Raw genomic sequence first — 20,021 nt, 5'->3', positions numbered from 1 at the left:
CTCAAATAAAACAAGTATCGGCCAGTCGGAACCGAAGCGTCCCGCGATGCCGAAGAGGCCAAACAAGCTATTAAAGAAAATTAGCCACATAGATTACGCAGCGCGCGGCGCGCGAAGATAATCAAGGCCAGTTCCCCGTCGAAAGAGGAGCGTCCATAAATCCAGTCGCGGCGCATTAATCAATTTAAGCTGGCAATTTCTATCGGCGACGAGGTTAAAGTGGCCCGGGCATTCGTCGGGGGGGACGGAGGGCGATTTCGCCGTGTAATTAATAGTAACAAGTGTTGCGAGTGGCAGGCTCGTTCCAGGCGGAGCGGCCCTTGTAACCAGCGATAACTGAAACGCGATGATGACTCTGACCGATGGAAAGGCGCAGAGGCCCCCTGAGGACTGGCAGTAAATGCAAACGACTTGACCCGGGCCGAAGATCGAACGAAGACAAGACACGTAGTAGTACTCCGCGCCTCTCCCCGCGAGAACGGCTCGAGAGTGTCCGTCTACCAGCGAGGACGGTGCACGGCGGAGTGCATAAGCTGCATAAAGGAACGTGCGAGATCGGCGTGCCCGGCTGCGAATTCAATTACTCTCTCCGGCCATTAAGCGATAGCATCGGGACGCCTCCGTCGTGAGGCGAGGCGAGACCCAGAGGATCCATTTCGAAAATTTTGTTACCTTGTCTTTAAAGCTCGTAGTGAATCACGCGAACCGTTCCGCTCGCGGTGCGCCTTCGAATATGGCGGCTTCGAGCGCGAGGGGTTGCGCTGATTGATACGCAGATTGAAGATTTCGAGTGTTTTTAACGCTCTGGCTGCCATGTAACTCGGATTCGGTTAACACTAGATAAGAGTAAATATAAAATATATATTTAATAAACATATATTATATTTATTTATATAATAAATATAAGAATTATATTTGTTTATATAATTTCAAAGGTAATTATCTAGCTTTAACACTAGACTGTACCAGTCATTTTGACTGGTTTCGATTTTTTTGTTTGGCAATTATTGATATTTTCGAAGCATTGAATACTCGAAATGATTTTGAAAATAAATTGTTTCATTTCAGTACTATAATGAATGTCTGAAGAAACTGAGAATAATCTATTGTTACTATTTTTATGGGAATTGCGTATTAATCGTATTAAATGCTCGGTAGATCTAGTGTTAATGTAACCGGTTATTCCGTAATTAACACTAGGTTTGCGGATATTCATTGTGTAATAAATATAAAGCAAATATAAATGAAGTATTACTTTTCTAGTATCGATCGTTGACCTTTTGAGTTAACGTAGACATAGAATAAACATCCAAACTTTTTCTTTTCCTGATGAATTATTAATGATAAAGTAGTTGTATTGATTATAGTTCAGAAATAAATCATAAAGCAAGGGGTTAAAGGCATTGAATGTTCAAAATTATCTTGAAAATCAATAGTTTTACTTGACTACTATAATGAATATCTGCAGAAACTGAAAATATTCTGTTAATTGTGTTAATTTTTAACGTAAGATAAAGCGTTCGTTCTGTTTGTGACTTATCGGACGAAGTTTCATTGGACGTATGAGGTATAAGGAAGATAGTAATGTAATCATTAAGAAGATGATTGACTTTTAGTTTCTGCTTTGTTAAGAAAACTGTTGCAATATAGGATTTCCTGTGTTTGCTCGGCAGTTTTAAGATGTCGCGTTTTTTGACGAACGTGACTGGATGTTGAGAGGAGGGAATCTTGGAGAGTTTAGATTTGAGACGGTAGAGCTGGTAAACGCGTTGAGTTTCCGGGGAATTGAGTAAATTGATTAACGATATGTAAAGCGATATTTGAAACTATATTAACCCTTGACACAGCAAAACTATAAAGTTTAATATTAAATATCAAACTTTACATAATACATGGATATATGAAATATTGGAAAAAATAGTTTTGTTCCTCAATGTATGTGCGCTGTTTTGTCGAGTCAAATTCAGAAAATGTCGTCTACATCTGATTAGAAAATGTTGATAGTTTGCAGTGAAAAAATTCTGGAGTGCAAAGGGTTAACCCTTTGCACTCGAGAGGTGACCATCAGTCACCACTTGATTCGATACAGTGAAACTATAAAATCTGATATTTAATATTGAACTGTGCATAATGCATCGGTGTGTGAAATATTGGGATAAAAAAGCTTCGTTTCGCAATTTACTTATGATCTCTCTTTGAGTTCATTTCAAAAAATATTGTCTTTGTGTAGTTAGGAAACGTTATTTCCAGCGAAATATTTCCGAGTGCAAAGGGTTAATAGTGGGAATCTGGGTGAATTTTTGTGATTTATATTACGACCCGCAATTGGGGAGATTAATTTGAGTTCTCTATAGTTCTAGAGTTCTTCAGGGAAAAGAAACTTTCATGGAATTTCTGTTTACTCGAAACATTTCAAGGAATTTCGATGTTACCTATAGAACAACCGATTCTTGATAAGATTGCTTTGTTTGCGATACGAATCTGCCTGCATTATTCCTCTCTTTATCCTAAGATCTGACTGCCGTGATTTTTCAGGGGTTTACATCAGGCTGAATGAATATCCACGTATTCCCAGCGAGTTATATATCGATCCGGGCGGGCTGCTACACGCCTAGGCTCATCGAAGAGAAATTCACGGGCCGCGCAAAGAAAAATAACCGCGTCGGTTTCTTGCCGCGCGAACGACTTCTTCACTTTCTTCCGATTTCGCGACGACGCGGTTTCGAATCATTCTTCGGGCAGGACTGCTGAGACCTCACGGAATTCTCCGGTGAAACGAGTTCGAATGTCGGCTGCGAGGATCGTGTTCGGAAGCGCTCGATTAATTCGAGCCGATGCGAAACACTTCCAGCGCGCATTCTTCGCGATTCGTCGAACGGTCGCTCGATTTTTCTCGACTTGGCTGAACTTGGTATCGTCGAGCCAGTTCGACGCGTTGCCTGTCGAATCAGCACCCATCGACGTGGAAGAAACAATTTTCTTAATGACACAGAAAATGGAAAGTCAACGTTTTCCGTGGCGATCGATTGATCTTAACCTTTCTGTGTCTAGCAGGTCCAGTGAACTTTGGTTCCTTAAAGTATCATCGAGAAAATGATCTACTTATTTATCTAAAAATTATAATGAATGATCAAAAAGAAAGTATCAATCAAATATGAGAAATATGGAAGTCAATGGATAAAGCTTGCAGAGTTAAGGCGATAGACAAGTAGTTCAACAAGAACAAACGATTGATCACGTTGAACGCCGCACGATTTCGACAGAGGAAAATATGCCGAACGGAGAAAATATAATATTAAATCATTTGATCGAATTGCATTATAACTATTCCATGTTCATCTAGCTGAATGTCACTATATTATGTACCATTATTTATAATATAGAAATGTTTTCATATAATCGTCGTTTCATTGAGTGAACTATAGTAATTCGATTCGGTCGGGGGTCACCGGTAACCCCCATGGAAGTCAACGTGTTAACCTGAATATCTAGCAGATCCAAACGGTTTATTTAAAATATCATCGAGAAAATTACCTATCTATCTAAAAATTGAAATGAATGCTTAACTCTATATCTGTGATTTATGAAAGAAATCGAATCAATGGAACTTGAGAGATATCAAAGTGAATGAACGCTTGTAGAGTGAAGACGATAGATAAGTGAAACTCAAGGATAAAATTCAGTGAAAATAAGAATAAAACGGAACGAATTGTTACAGGATCGAAATAACGCGTTCGGAATCGTGTGAAAATTGTAAAGAAACGTTCGCACGGTCGCAAAGTCGATAATGGGGGCGAGAAGAAGTCGGGATGCTAGCGGCGAGAGTCACGAACCGCAGATTTGTCCGCGGCGGTGCCGGGCAAACAGCCCTAAGCAACCAAATTCGCCGACCGGTTCGACGTAATTTCGATGTTTGCCCTGACTTAGTCCGCATACCAAGCAGCGGATCTGGATCCTCGATCGCGGCCGATCTCGTTCGGGGCCCTTTTTCAAGGAACCGCCTACCGTCCGTATAAGTTACGCGGATTTTATTGCGATCTAATCTCCCGTACGTTACTTCCTCGCCCTTAACCGCGGGGAGGCCGTTCCAACCGGCCCAGCTTAAATTTCCAATTAACTTCGACTCGTTTACGGCCGGCTCCATCCGGAATCGTTAAAACGTCTAATATATTAGAACAAGTTCATAACTTATCAGATACCATCGGCGATCGTTAATTATATCCTGCGATATCAACACCTGCAGTCGGACTTTAAACCGCCGATTCGGTACACGAAGAATGGGAACGCCCGTTAAACAACGAAACGAAACGAGAGACAGGTGTAATTGTTCAGTTTCCGTGGCCTCCAGGTATTTACACGGTGCAAATATTTACTGGCCACGCGTCGAATGTGATTCCGCTCCGATCGAACGTCCGCCTGGGAATTAACTTCATTTCTGGCGCGACGTTTCTGGTAGATTTACCCCTTCCCTTATGATAGAAAGAAGTTAGTTGAGAAACAAGTGTTCGGTTCATTCGAATTTGTGAATGTTATTTTTCTGCGATCAATTATTATAATTGAAACGTAAACGGAGATGCCTAGAATTTTTCTCTTTTCCTAGTAAACCGTCAATGACAAGGTTGAGAAATAAATTAGTGGACAATCCGGAATATCTTACATTGAAACTCATATTCAGAATAAAACAGAATGGTCAACAAATAATTCAATCAAATAACAAAATACGAATAAGCGAGTCGCTCAGACTCAACGCGGTTAAGCCAATTTTTCGATATTTCCTAATTTTCGTAAATTTTCACGGAATAGATATTCTTTTTAGTTACTCAAAAACTCCCTTGTTTCGTTATCTAGGTCAGAAAACCCTCTTCACAGCTCCTGAATATATCCTACATTTCAGAATCCAAAACATTCCCTCAATTTTTCTTTCCCGAACTAAACCTTTCCTTCCGAGCGACTCATAATTCCTCCCTATTACCACCGAAACTTCAACGCACACAACTCATACCAAAATCCTGCACTTAAAAACCCCCGCTAAAGGCGTTGCTCCGAAAATCAGGAGGAGCTCCGAAATCATCCCGCAATCACGAAGCGAGATCGCGGTAAACAAAGGCCGCGCGTCGTTCCCAGAGACACGAGCATCGTCCCGGAGGAACTCGTGAGGTTAATTCCAGCATCAAGGATCCGTCGGCAGCCAAGAGCCCTAATCAACTCGCCGACAGCGAACTGGTCCGCCCGTCTAATCCACAGACAGAAGGACCAGCGGCGGGTAAGATCGAGGAGGAAACAAGAGGAAAAAAAGCGGTCGAAGATAGCATCCGTTGCAGAGAACCTGACACTTCCGTCTAAATGGTCAGATTCGGCGCGCGTCCGATTGGCCGAGGCGCTCACGCAACGCCAATAGTGTCGCGGATTCCTGTTTCCGGACTCGCAATTGGATCGCTCGGAGCGACTGTCCCCGCCCCTGTGACGAGCGCCAGGTTCCCGGCAACGGTATCTAGATAAAAGAGACACGTACATCGGCAGCGGAATAAAATCGTAATTCGGATCTCCCTGGCTGGAGGCTGATAGCCGCGCACAATCACATTCCGCGGTGTAATCTCCCGCGTCGCGAGGGGGATACGCATCGGCGGGCGTCTTTTTTACGACGGCGAACGTCGTCTCTCGATTTTTTGATGACGCCGCCCCTTAAAGTTCCCCACGCTAGGCGCGCCGGGATACGAGCGATTTAAATTTAATGCCGCTTTTACGCCGGCTTCTCCCTTGTCTATGCCGTACACCTTTTCCCCGTGCGCGCGTCCCGCGATCCCTCGCTCACCTCTAACACGCTTCGTCCCGCCGCGTGTCCCCCGCGATCGCTATCTGAAGATTGCCGGCTACCAAGGGAGCAACCGGCCGCGGACCACGCTCTTTTGGCCTACTTCGGAGAGACGGATCCATCTAGATACGACTGTGTCAACCGGGTCTCTCGCCTTGACCCGGATGGTTCTTCTTTATTCCCGTGTGTTCGTTTTCTCCTCTTCCTCTTTTCGCTTCGACGGGGCACCGCGGGTCGCCAGGTGAGACTCTGAATCCAGAGAACGACGGAGCCACGGGCTACGTCGACGGTAATCTTTCCGAAATAAGGGACACGTGCTTCTCGAGGAATGTGTTTCTTGTTCCCGGGGTGTCGCTGGAAGTTGCTGGCCACAGCTGGACGGAATGAAACAGCGAGCGGCTTTCGGGGTTTTTCAATAACGCGTTCCGCCGCGGGTAACGGATGGAGCTTCTGCGTTGCGAAGTTTAGGGCACTCGTTTAAAGGGATCTTCGTAGGGGATGAATATCAGCTTTTGTGATTAATTGTTGAACGGGGGCGAAGAAGGGAGCAGTTGTGATTTTTTTAACGCTTTGAACTTTGTAGGCTCCAATATTGCACCAGTTATAATATTAAATATTATAATATTGAATTTGTTATAGTATTGAATATTATAATATTGAATTAGTTATAATATTGAATATTATAATATTCAATTAGTTATAATATTAAATATTATAATATTAAATTAGTTATAATATTCAATTAGTTATAATATTAAATATTATAATATTAAATTAGTTATAATATTAAATATTATAATATTAAAGTAGTTATAATATTAAATATTTTAATGAATCTTAAAGAAACTACCCAAAATTATTCGATTTTCACATCCTAATTTTGTGCTAAGAACGAAAATAAAAGATCGAAGAAATGTTATAGCATTTCTCATTTTCGCTAGGAATACTATAAAAATTAGTTGCAGTTGCTGACAGATTACAAAACAACGTGGAGTGCTAAGGATTAATAACGGAATGACGTTTCGCAGCGAAGTTTGAAAGTAGTGCCTCGGAGAGATCCGTGTCGATGAAAGAGAAGAGATCGTGTTCCATTGTTATTAATTCTTATAATTAGGTATGTAGGCTCTGATCGCGGCCGCAAGTAGACTGTGAAGTGAACGCGTTAATTGCGTGTACGATGATCGATACAAGAAAGTTCGATGAGCCGGCTGTTTCGTTCTACCGCGACCCTCGTCGGAGAGGAGTTCCTGCTCGCTCACTCGCTAGTGGTATCCGCGAAGTAGCCCATAAAGATAAGCATCCCATTCCGGCACTTATTATTAGAATGCAAATGTTATGCAAATTCTCGTTTTCATGAACCGCTCGGGCCTGAAAAAAGAATTATCCCAGGGCACTCGGAGGGTTTATCGATCTCTCGGACGGCTGTACTTTTTACAGATTTAGACAGTACTCGAGACAAGGAGAAACGCCGGTTCAAAGTGTTTTATCTGGGAATAAACGAAAGCACTATCAGCGATGCGATCGAACGTAGGAAGCGCGAAACGAGCGAATAAAAAAGAAGTCGAAGATTACCGGGGCATATACGACGCCGTACGAACGGCGAACTCGTTTCCTCGGTTAACGGGGTGAACGGTAAAGCAAAAGTGTATTGACGCGAAAGTTTTCCTTTCGTTGTGTTCCGCGGAGCTTGCGTGCATAAACAGAGGAACGCGTGAATATCTTCAGTCTATTAATCGCGATAACCCACTTCCTGAACGGTCTTCTGAAATCTAGAACCTCGCTCTTTAACGTGGTGACCGGAATGGTGGTCGCTGATAATCGGAGACTTCCGAGTTGCTTGGAAGCTGTTGCAGTATGACAACTGATATCAAATTGAATTGTTTAACCCTTTAAGGGAGATGACTCTTAGTCACCACTTGATTTGACAGTAAAACTGTAAAATCTGATATTTAATGTTGAACTTTGTATAATGCCTCGATACGTGAAATATTGAAATAAAATAGCTTTGTTCTTCAATGTACTTGTGATTTCTGTTCGAGTTAGTTTCAAAGAACATCGCCTTTGTCTCGTCAAAAAGTGTTAAATATTTCTGGTCAGAAACTTGCAAGTGCAAAGAATTAATATTCTCAGTAACTACAAGTAACTATCATAATTAACTTAAACTATCATGAAGTCATTACGATAGAAAATGTACAGAAAAAACTTAAATAATTATATATTCTTTACGATATATACATTATATTACTGTATATTACACGTAATATATAATTTATAAATGTATGATCCTGTTACATGCCATATAATTGCATATTATTGTACATTATTATACTACACTCTCAAATTTGCTTGCAAGAGGTTGATACAAATCTGTCTATAATTTCTCCGCGTACAAATACCCCACTCCGCGGTGGAAAGATAACGAAAAAAACACTCAAGATTCTCGTGGCAGTGAACACGTCGAGCAATCACGCCGAAGCTTTCCAATGCACAATAATCCCAGGAAAAAAAAGGAAAACCGTGGAGACGTTCGAAAGAAGCGGAGATATCGCGGGGCATCCGCATCGGTGCACAATTGAAACCGCAGCCCGTCAACTTCGGGCGAGAAGAATTCGCCTTGAAGCGAAATTGTTTATTCAGTCGTGTCTCGTGGCGAGAGGCGCGGAAACGGGAAACGAAATTTCGTCCCGTCCCATCCCGTCGCGCGCCTCTCTCCCTTTTCCCCGACGACATTCTTTTTCTGTTTCCCTCGAAATGCGCGATTGCCCATTAATAAATAACCGGGGAAACGGTCGGGGCGCCGTGCACGCCGGCCATATAGAAGAAAAACGATCGCGAGAACCGGCTGCGGCGTTTTCCCCCGATTGCCGCGCGGCGTTCCGTCGGAAACGGCCCGCCGACACGTGAAACGCGTCGCGATAAGCCGCATATTAAAATAATTTGTACGCAACGGGGATCGGTTAATCGGCGATGTATGCAAATCCCGATTCCCGCGGCTCGATATTGTGTAAACAGTCGTTAGCGGATTACGGGCCGGTGGTATCGGGCCGCGCGATCGAGATTTTCAGCGATCAGCGACCGCGTTCCTTATGAAACGGACAGCTAATTAATGCGGGGAATTATGAATAGCCGATTGACGAGGATTCACGGGAAAATCGTTAGCCTTTACGAGGCGTTCGATAAAGTGATTAAACCTCCGGTTTCTTTGTTACCGCTAATTACCGTGTTCAAGAGCTTTATGCTCTAATAACGGAAAGTTTTATCTTCGACTTTGTTCCATGGAATTAACCGGTTTGATTGATGAACGCGATGCGTACTAATCGCAACACCTGTTATCGCTGCGATCATTTACTTCGCGTCACCTGGCCTCGCGATCATTTTTCTTCTGGCGATCGCCGTTTTACACGTATCATCGTAAAAAAGTGAATTGCATAGTTCGTAACGGAATCCTTATGTTCAGTGTAACAAACATGATCGAGCATTGGAAACGTTACGTGTGTATCGAGCGTAATTTCCCTGCTTCAACTTCGAAGAAAAACCGCGCCTCCGCGCGCATATGCATTTTGCGTGAATTATGTTGCGCGTCATCTCTATTAACCCGTATTAACCCCCTATGGGCCGAATTTTTGTTCACGATTATAACAAAATCTATATAGTACAAAATTAACAAATATCCATATATGAATACGAATTAACAATATATTCAATAGTTTCAATAATTTCATCAAACGAATATATTTCGTAACTTTCAAGTTAATTATATATAACACTCTGCAATTTTGTTATATCAAATGAAATGGTCACCAGAAATATTCGACACTTTCTGAGACATAGGCGACACCATTTGAAACCAATGAGAAAACATAAATTAAGAAACAAAGCTATTATATAAACATTTTACATATTGATGCATTATACAAAACTCAATATTACATATAACACTCTGCAATTTTGTTATATCAAATCAAATAGTCACTGAGAGTCACACTCGACTGCTAAGGGTAAAAGTTCGTTTCCTTAAGGTCGATCAAACTAGTCATATATATATATTAGCAATATATCCATATATATATATATCACATACATATCACGCCTGAGCGTATAAACGTTGCAGTTAACCTATTACTTCATTTTATTCATCACTTTGAGTGCAAAACGAAATAAATCAACAAGATGCCACTATACTGACACGTGACTTTAAAGTTACACGAGCCTATAGAGGGTTAATACGGTATCCATTGAAATTTAACAGTCTCCGAGTAATGTTTACTCCCGGCGATCGATAATCGCGCGGTGTACATACTTTCAGGTTCATAACCGATTATATTTACGACAGTATATTCACGATGCACTTATTCCGGCGGGCACAAGCGCGCAACAAGGAAAAGAGGTTATATAAACGGTTCAATGCTAACGAAGCGAATACGTAGTTATTTCCCCGAAGATATTGCCCGCTGAGAAGACTCTAATTAACGATAACTTCGCGAGTAACCCGACTTATCAAGCCGCGCAACCTAGAATTACCGCGAGCCGCTCATTACGCGGGAACTCTATTGAAAATTACGCAACGCGATCTTGAAAAGAGAGATTACAGGTTCGGTAATCGCTTTGTTTTCGAAAACAAGATTACGCTAGGCTCACCGAAACGAAGCGCGCGATGGGTTTCGCTGGAAAATTGGATCCGCGATCGGAATCGTCTAAATTTCAAGCGATGCGTGAAATAGTCAAGAGGCCGTAATCCGTTCTATTAAAACGCGGAGCGACTCTCGTTGAATAATTCAATTGTATATATCGAATGCGTGAACAGTTCTGGCTAACCGAACTGTAAAAGTCAACCGGATAACCAGCTCGGCGAGCGGTGGCTGTAAACGCTTCGTAGATTTAAATGATGTTAAACGTCGAATATGATAATAAAAATAGTAATTAACACGTTGCGCGCGATGAGAATCACCGATGATCCCCAACTGAATCGAATTATTACAATTCACTCGATTAAACGATTGTTTAAGAACATTTTTATATTACGAGTAACGCTACCTAATGCGCTGGCATTCGGCAATAATGTGCAATAATAATAAAACGATTCAATGAAATTATTCTGATATTATAACACGTTTGTCCCATTCTGTATATTTTGCTGCGAGGAATCCCACGGCATTCGGCAAGATAAACATGCAATAATAATAAAACGATTCCATGAAATTAATCTGATATTATATTTGTTTCATTCTCTGTATTTTCCTGTGTGAAATCGAGCATGCATTCGAGGTTTTTAATAAGATATTGAAAATGAATTCGATTTTAATGAATTCTTTTGATTAATAAACTACTGGAAAGTGTCCAGTGACACGCTATTATAATTCCTGCAATTATAAAGTCAAGAATAATAATGTATACAGTAATTAATCGGTTAACTGTGGAATTTAGTTGGAAAAACTTGGTTCTGCGAGCGATAAAATCAAAAAATGTACTCGTCGAACACAGGGCGAATGCACGTAGAGTACATTTTAATGGAAGATCAAAGCGAAACAAAGAATTACATGTTTATGTGAAAAAATAATGAATTCATCGCTGAAAGAAATAGTGTCGTGTCAAGCTTTACGATGACGTATATATTCGTGAAACACAGTTAACACGTTGAATGCCAACCAAATCGAATTAATATAGTTCATTCAATTAAACGATGATTACTTGAAAACATTTCTATATTATAAAATGTTGCTACCTAATGCAGTGCCATTCAGCTACATCAATTTGCAATAATAATGCAATTAACGCGTCTGCTTCTGGGTTCTCAACAATTAGTTTCTTTAGTTTACGCGTAAACGTTGGGGAAGATAAAGACACAGAAGATAGAATCACGTCGCGAGAATTGCGGAAGTTCTTCGTGATTTTGTATTTTCTTCACAATTTTGCAACATTGTGGTTTGGAAATCCTCGAAATTTGTAAAGACTCGAAGCTGCAACGTTGTAAAGAATAATTGAAATCTTGCTCGCGAAACAAGTGATTCAATATTATATTTCTTCCATTCTGTGTATTTTGCTCTATGAAATCGTGCGACATTCAACGTGTTAACTGGTTAAATAAAATATTGAAAATTCTTTTAATGAATTTTAAGTGAATTCTTTTAATCGATAAGCAACCGCAAAGCGTCCGGTGCCTCGCTTACCAGCGACCGTCGCGATCACCGATCTTCTGCGTCGTCACGCTTCGTTTTCAAACGTCCAGCAGTCAAAAGGCTAAGGAAAACTGCTCCATTTTGAACGCGGGAATTAGTTGTCGCGCCCCGATTCCCGTAATTGTCGAAAACCGCCGGTTTCCGGTTGAAAAACTGCCGCTTCTGTTCCCGGCCCGTCGTTGAAACGTCCAATTTGCGTCTCCGCCGGCGGCGCACAGGCGCTCCCGCACGCGCGGCGTTTAACCGCACAACGAGGCGCACGGGAACCACCCGGGGGAAAACGGGATTTACGGTACGGATGAAATTTCCGGCGACGACAATGTTTTGTTTTCCATTCTGTCCTTCTTTTTTTTTTACATTTTTGAAAGGCCGCGCCGGGAAAGGAACGCGAGCTCGGCATCACCGAAGCTTCAACAACTGAATAAACTAACCGTGAGACCGAACGAGATCTTTCTGCTTCGCGTCTGCTTCTGGGAGGCATTCCTCGACGTTTAGTTTCTTTAGTTTACGCGTAAACGTTGGAGAAGATAAAGACACCGAAGGTAGAATCACTGTCGCGAAGAACTTCCGCAATTCTCTTTTGTATTTTCTTTGCAACTTTGCAACATTGTGCCTTGGAAATCCTCGAAATTTGTAAAGACTCGAAGTTGCAACGTTGTAAAGAATAATTGAAATCTTGTTCGCGATATTTCTGTAGAAAATTGATGAACGAACGTTCGTTTGAACTTCGCAGCTGACTTTGAAGGTTTTGAGAACTGTCTATTCGCAATATGTAGAAATCTGATAGATTAATATTCTTCTGAACTTAGCAACTCCGAAAAATTTCGAGAATTGCAATTCTACTCGCAACGTCCTTTGGGAAACTGATGAACGAACGTTCGTTTGAACTTTGCAGCTGAACATTTTGAGAACTGTGTATTCGCAATATGTAGAAATCTGATAGATTAATATTCTTCTTACCTTAACAACTCCAAAAAATTTCGAGAATTGCAATTCTACTCGCAACGTTCCTATGAGAAACTGATGAACGAATGTTAGTTTGACCTTAGTAACTTGGTAACCTTGAAAATGTTGAAAATTACAATTCTATTTGCAATGTTTCTATAGAACACTGATAGACGAACACTCCGTCGAACTTAGAAACTTCGCTGTAAAATTCTTGACAATTACAATTCCATTCGCAGCATTCCACAGAAAGCTCCGATGAACGATCATTATTCCTTCAAACTTTCCGAAAAATCAGCCGACGCGTAGGAGTTACTCGCGTCAGCTGTCCTCGTGCATCCTCCATCGAGGATCGCAATTTTGTGTAGCGTGACCCAGCGAAAACGAACAATTCCGCGCGGCAGTTTAGGGAAATTTCGGCGGCCGTGGACCCAGAATTCCGCGCTGAATTATTCACGAGGGTATCACGGGTGGTTATGAAAAAAATACCATCAAGTGTTTCCTTTCGCCGGCTCGGCCAGAGATTAAAAAACAGGGCGCCGGCGGGGCGGGGGGATTTTCGAGAATTCCGTGGCCGGCCGCGTCTGGTCGTAACCAACCGAGATTCCCGGAGCCGAGAGGAATATTGGAATCCGACGCGAGTCTGCGGGAGACATCGGTGACTCATGCATGCATATTCCATTTACTCGACTGCTCTTATTAACGCGATCCCCTTTTCCCGGCCGTTCCCCGTTACGTTTCAGTCCCGATCACTTTCGATTTTCCTTTTATTCGCCTCGTACATTACGGAACTCAGTCGAGTGTCAAACAAACCAGTTTATTTGCCAGATCCTCGAGCCGTCATTAGGAAAAAACATCATCGAGCTATTGCTCGATCGTAATTCAACGCGTACGTTGACCCTGGTCTATCCCAGTTCTTAATTATCATCGTTAAAAGACGGATTATCCTACATGAAACTAGCCATGGAGACAGGAGATCGATATTTTAATTAGACGTCCGAAGCTAATTTCAACGGAATGAGTTCGATTAGATGAGATCCATACGCTTCGGCGAACAACTGTTATAATTAACGTCCATGGTGCCATTCGCATAATACGTAACCATTATGATTACCATCGATCGCCGTTAGAACGAACAAATCAAACGGTTAATAGAGACAGGGGAGACTGTCGAAGCCGATTCGCTGTAACCTGACGCAAACACTTTTTCTGCCAGGGAAAAAATTCCAGGACGAAAAGTTCGGCTGCGGGCCCCGTATTTAGAGAATCATGGTTCACCGTTCCTGCGTCATTACGGTCCGCGGGTTGATAAGGCGTGTTGGGACACACGGTCGTTTCTAACGTCGACCAGCGGACCGTGAAGATAATGCTCGGATACGTCGACGCGTTAGAAAGTTGCCAGCGACGGCCGCTCGTTAGGAATCACGAGAAACGACGAGAATGACGGGACGGGACGCGAAAATTTCGCGCCGCCTCGGAACGGCGATCGACGCGATTACTTTCGCGCGATAATTACTTTACAGCCGGCGACGACTCATTAATGCCGGTGTTCCATGCAGATCCGTTTTTCGCCTAATCGTCCGCTTTCTAAATCGCTTCCGATAGCTAGGAAATGGTCACGCGAGCCTCGTCGAAAGCGGCTCGAGCGGAAAAATGAGGGGACCTGTTTGGATTTTCCATTGATAACTAGCTGCGGGAATGCTAATCGGGTTTGATTGACTTTTACTAACTGGAATCGATAGAAATCTACACGACTCGCGATGCAACAGTTTCAGGGAATATTGTAGAACATCGAGGGCACTCTTATTGAGAGCAACACTGTTTTATCCTGTTTTATAGGCGCACCTCTTTTATCCTTGCTCTTTTCTTTCTATCTTTTGTTGCCTATTTGTAACACTGATTTTACTGCATTTCATTTTGTTCTACTTTACATTATCTTATTTCATTCCATCTTATCCTAGTATACTGCTGCACATTTTATGCCACTAGTTGAATGCATCTGTTTATTCTTCGTTGAGCAAGCAAACGTGCAAAGCCCACATTTTATTCGCAATATTTACGCTGACAATGGTCACCCTCGCCGCAGAGGCTATTGTAGATTAGAGAGACGTGTTTTGAAGCAAACGCTGTTTTATCTAGGATTTTAGCTGTAGTTTAGGATACTTTCGAGAAGCGCGAATGCGAGGAGTGCGAACGAAGGGCAATGAAAGAGGAAAGTGGCATGCACAACGAAAGCCCAATGTTACCAGCTTTGAAGAGGTGTGTTCGAGAGTTTGTCAAGAGCACGAGTGAGAATGTGAGCTAGAGAATGATTTTTGAGTGCGAATGTCGGAAAGAGAGTTTGGGAGAGCCGTGCGTTGGCTTAGTGGCAATTAGCTATAGAGCCATGTGTTGGCCGAGGAGGCAGAAAATTGTGTATTTAGCTGTTACCCGGTTTAGTGTCAATAAACATTTATACTTGTTTAGTTTAACACACATTCCCGTGTCATTTACGATCCATATACACTATAATATCGCGTCAGGTCTCTAAAGGAGTCTAGAAACTTGCGTTCGGAGTACAAGATTGCGCGAGAATTTCCTTCAGCAAGGATGAGAAAAGATGAAGACCTAACGGAGCGAGTCAACGTTCGGAGTAATGTAAATTTCATGTTGATATCGTCGCGGTGGAGTTAGGCGACCGCGGTAGGTCCGGATAAACCCGAAAAGTGGATGGAAATGGTACCGTGCGAAGAAAGGCGCGAGCATTACCATTTTGCGCGACGCCGCTGCCTAAACATCAGAACCAAGGATTCTCAGAGTTTATAATTAAATTTTAGAGGCGCAGACATTTTAGCGGGACTAAGAAATCATTGGATACGCAACGATCGAGAAGTAGTTCTGAAGAATTTGGTAATGCTACACGTGTCTGCTAGTTTCATTGTGATTTATTATCAGCAAATGTTTTAATTCGTATTCCTGATTTATACGTCTCTATACCGAGTGTCGCGGGAATATTTGCTCGAGCGAAGGGGATTCGACGAGTGGAAAAGTTTGGGAAGCCCTGCTCTAAATCGAGGGTAGGATGTATTCTACGCGCGTATTCAAATTGGGACGATTAGAATTTGAAAACACGCGAGCGCCCAAACAAGAATTTTAAATGATTTCGATAGAAATTCGACGCTTTGTCATTGGTGACATTGAGGAACTTAGTGGGCCCCGGTTTTGCATATTGTTGTAAACGCTGTGTAGCGTTCGGAAAGCAGATAACCGAAATTGCCCTCCGATAGAATAATCTATTGTTTTTTGTCTAAGCGTTTAGGATATTTAGTAGGTGTAATGGTGAAAAGGGAGCAAAGGTTGCTCGGGAAATGCTAATGAATCACTACACTGCAATTAAAATCGGAAGGACGCTCTTATCGATGTCCTATCTACGAAAACCATCGTATCCAACATACGACATGTCTGCATGACGTTAGTCTGTTATCGGTGGTTCAGACGATGCGTGTTCGGAATACAAAAATCATGCTGATAACATCGACAACCCGAAGTGTCGTCGGACCCGCAATGTATGTATCTTTAAGCGATAACGGAGCGTCAGGCATATATTTATAAGTGACAGTTTGAGAAACTGCAAATAACTTTAACGGATGGAAAGAGTGAAAAAGGATTTGGAAAAAACTCAGGAACAGACATTGCGTCAACAAAAATCGTCAATATTCGTACCCCTTTTGCGCGAAAACAGATTTATACAACTCTACATATTTAGAGATCATATATAAATATTTAATTGATCTTTTGCACGAGGATTCACGATGCTAAACTTTGAATAACTGTTTGATACTGTTAATAGACGAAATTTACAATGTGTTCATCAAAAAGAAAATGGAGAAAATTGATTGAAAATTTCGTGTATCTTTTGTACATGATTAACGATGCTAAACTTTGAGATGACTATCGATGCTATTAATGTATGAAATTTGCAATTTATTTGTCAAAATGAAAATGGAGAAAATTCTTTGATTGAAAATTTCGTGAATCTTTTGTACATGATTAACGATGCTAAACTCTGAGATGACTATCGATGCTATTAATGTATGAAATTTGCAATTTATTTGTGAGAAAATATTGTTTATTTCCTAAACTAATTCTAGGGAAATGTGTTATCGAACGAAACCGAGGATTGCCTGCCTGCAACTTCTAAGTTTGCTTCGACAGATGGGGTTCTCGTCGTGGATGGAATTGTGACACATGAATCCGTTCTAGCAAACCGAGGACCGACGGCAGAAAGGGAAATGACTTTTTGACAACAGAGAAAAGGGGGAAACCGATTTCGTGGAAGTTCCGTTATCGCGCGAGCCAATACGGTTTACGCAATTCGAGCGGTGCCGTTGTGACAACGCGAGAGGCGAGTTTCCCAGGATGTACGAAAGGGGAGGACGTTGACGTTACATCGGTCGCTGTGAATGCAGTTGCAATAATGAGCAAACATGAACAACTTGCACGAGCCTTTGTTTAAAACGTTACAAGCGGAGGAGCAGCGTCGGATGGCCTTATATCTTACATGACGTTTATTGTTACAATTATGTTTATTATGAGACGTTTATATTGATTAATGGTAAAAGAACTGAATGGAATTTCCAATGGCATTATAACAAATACACTATACTCACTTTCGCTTCGAGAGGCAAAGATTACAATGTACTGTTAACGGAAGTATACACTTTATGTAAACTTTGTGAACTTGTCTAAAATATTTGAGAGATTTAGCAAGGATGGGATCGGAGCAAAGCTCTCAAGGTGGCGCGCAAAGTGCTGGCACTGGCAGGACAAGAAGTGCGCCATTGAGGCGGGGTAAGAGTGTACCCAGTCGTGAAAGGGTGCCAGAGGATACACCGCCAAGATGCACTAGTCCTGGTGCCAGTATTTGTTCGGATTCTGATCTACCCTATATACCTTACACGGTGAACAGACCCATTGGAGACTCACCGAAAATGACTAACAAACAATCGCAATTATACAGAGGCAAAAGTTTGGGTGCGCAAGATATATCTAGACGTAAAAATAGCTTAGGTTCTAGCAGTTACAGGTAATGCATGGTTTTTTTTTTTTTCTTGAGTGTTGTAATCATTTATTCGACGCAATTGAAGAGCATAAGAATTGTTTATTCCAGGAAATCTACCTCTGATAAAATTCACAACATAGTAGTAGTGAAACCAGCTGTCGCAGACCCTACAGCTGACAAGGATCCTGATTTGGTTAAATTACAAAGTATCCCCATGTTCCTACCCATCATGCGTGGTACCCTCAATTTGCCTCCTGGTGTCAGAGACCCAGAAGTCCTGGAAAGGCTGGATCCAATCGGTCTGTTTAATCTGTGTGCACGCTATCAGCATCACCTTAATACTAATGCTCAAATGATTGCTGGGGAACAAGCTGCTCTGTGCATCAATATTGAACCGGAAGTTACCAAGCTACTGAATCTGGCAATAGAGAGGCAAAAGAAGTTTGCTAAATTTGCTGAACAACTGAACAAAATACACGAGCTTAAGAAGCAAATGACCAAGTGTCGTTCTCTCCTTACTCAAACATTGGAGAGTCTAGAGACATTGAATAATGTTCTACCAATAGAAGAGAGACTGGAACCATTTGTATGGACTACTGGATAAATTGTTGAAGGTATTAAGAGGCAGCTCTAAAAGCTAAATTATATCCAAAAGTACATTGCACTGGTGCTAAAGTAATTTGGGTCAACCTGTTAGAATCTTTCTTATTTATTCTTTCTCTTGTTTGGAACAAGTCTATATTAACAACCCTTACTTAAAAACTTCTAGTACCTACATATGTCTTGCACAGAAAATTCTTCTATAAAAACCTATGCTATACATAGATATATATGTATACACATATATATGTATATGTCTATTTTCGTGTTAATCCTATGACTGTATAGTAAAACAAAAACAAAAAAATATGATGTTTAATTTAAAAAATACATACAATTTCCTATGGTCAAAAAATTGTACATTTTATTAAAGAAAAATATTCAACTTTAATTTTACAATAGAATGATTTGTAGCATCCTTGTCAACATTGGCAAACAATCTATACAAAAGATCCAACAACATTATGATGTACATACCCTAGTTGATGCCAGCAGATCGTTGAGCTTTCAGCCTCTTGTATGCTTCTATGACATCATTTTGATCTTTCTCTATCTGTCTTCTTTGTCCAATCGGTAAATTCCGAAGTTTGCCAGATTTGTCTGTAGACACTCCCTTCTTGGAACCCACTTTGGTCTGCCCTCCATTTGTGACCAATGAATGTAGTAGAAGATCCTTCTTCCCAGGCTGTAACAAAAAATGTAAATATTTGTTAACTCCTGTAACTGAAAGCAGAAGGAAACATAAACCTTCAAGAATATGAACCTTTGCACTGATAGCAGTGTCAGCTGCCTTAGGTCTAATTTTTATTTGCGGTGGTTCATGAACAACTTCACCAAACTCTACTTCATCTTTGATATTCTCAAAGTCGTTCACATCCTCTAGTTTTCTCTTTTCCTTTTTCAACTTTAATTTTTCCCTCTTCTTTTGACTTTTTGTCATCTTAACTTCAACTGTACCCTTCTTTTTTTTCTTCTTCTTAATATTCTTATGTTTCGCTCTTAACATTTCAATTTTATCTATTTCATTCATACTACATTTTGTTAGCCCCTCAATATTTCCTGTTTCTGGATTTCTATTTACTTGGACTCCATATTTTGTCTCGAACGCAGTCTCTTGAATAAAATTATGAGTGTCTCTATTGACTCTATTCAGGAAATGTTCCTTACTTTCACCCTGCTTTTGCTGGAAGATAGGAACAACCTTCTCCGGTCTTGATTTTGGGTGTAAAGGCTTTGGAACATCCCCTACCGTTATTAGTGCCTTCTTCTTCTTTCTCCTCTTTTTCAGTTTACCTATTTTACCAGACTTCACCGCTTCTTTCAGTTTCACTACCCTCTCTAAACTTTTGGGTACCTTTTGCTCTTCTACATCTTTTGGCGGAGCGTTTATCTTCGTTTCTAACCTATAATACACGAATTCCCGAACTGTATAAATAAGACTTGTGAA

The 20,021-nt window shown here is 41.3% G+C and overlaps 2 protein-coding genes across 5 annotated transcripts in view; one reads left to right on the top strand and one right to left on the bottom strand.

The window, feature by feature from the left end:
* LOC116427096 (uncharacterized) overlaps positions 1–20,021 on the bottom strand; it is a 109,937-nt gene that overhangs the window by 89,617 nt on the left and 299 nt on the right. For 3 of the 4 annotated variants that reach the window (XR_013000138.1, XR_013000139.1, XR_013000140.1), the window contains exons 2-3: positions 19,338–19,977; positions 19,052–19,259 (exon numbers count right to left, since the gene is read on the bottom strand). Coding sequence is in view for 1 of the 4 variants with exons in the window: in XM_076374051.1 (XP_076230166.1) it covers positions 19,053–19,259; positions 19,338–19,977 (847 nt within the window). In the remaining 3 variants the exon portion in view is untranslated. Of the gene's footprint in view, positions 1–18,260; positions 18,393–19,051; positions 19,260–19,337; positions 19,978–20,021 lie in introns of those variants that run through there. The other variant, XM_076374051.1, reaches the window with a different exon arrangement.
* Positions 16,563–18,965, top strand: BORCS5 (BLOC-1 related complex subunit 5). Its single transcript, XM_076374052.1, has 3 exons — positions 16,563–17,004; positions 17,064–17,998; positions 18,083–18,965. The coding sequence occupies exons 2-3, from the start codon at positions 17,685–17,687 to the stop codon at positions 18,576–18,578; spliced, it is 810 nt and encodes a 269-aa protein (XP_076230167.1). The 5' UTR covers positions 16,563–17,004; positions 17,064–17,684; the 3' UTR covers positions 18,579–18,965.

The sequence above is a fragment of the Nomia melanderi genome, chromosome 14, assembly GCF_051020985.1.
Source record: "Nomia melanderi isolate GNS246 chromosome 14, iyNomMela1, whole genome shotgun sequence".
NCBI classification, from domain to species: Eukaryota; Metazoa; Arthropoda; class Insecta; order Hymenoptera; family Halictidae; genus Nomia; species Nomia melanderi.
The sequence above is the reverse complement of the archived record's forward strand: the minus strand, read 5'-3'. Positions and strand labels throughout refer to the sequence as shown.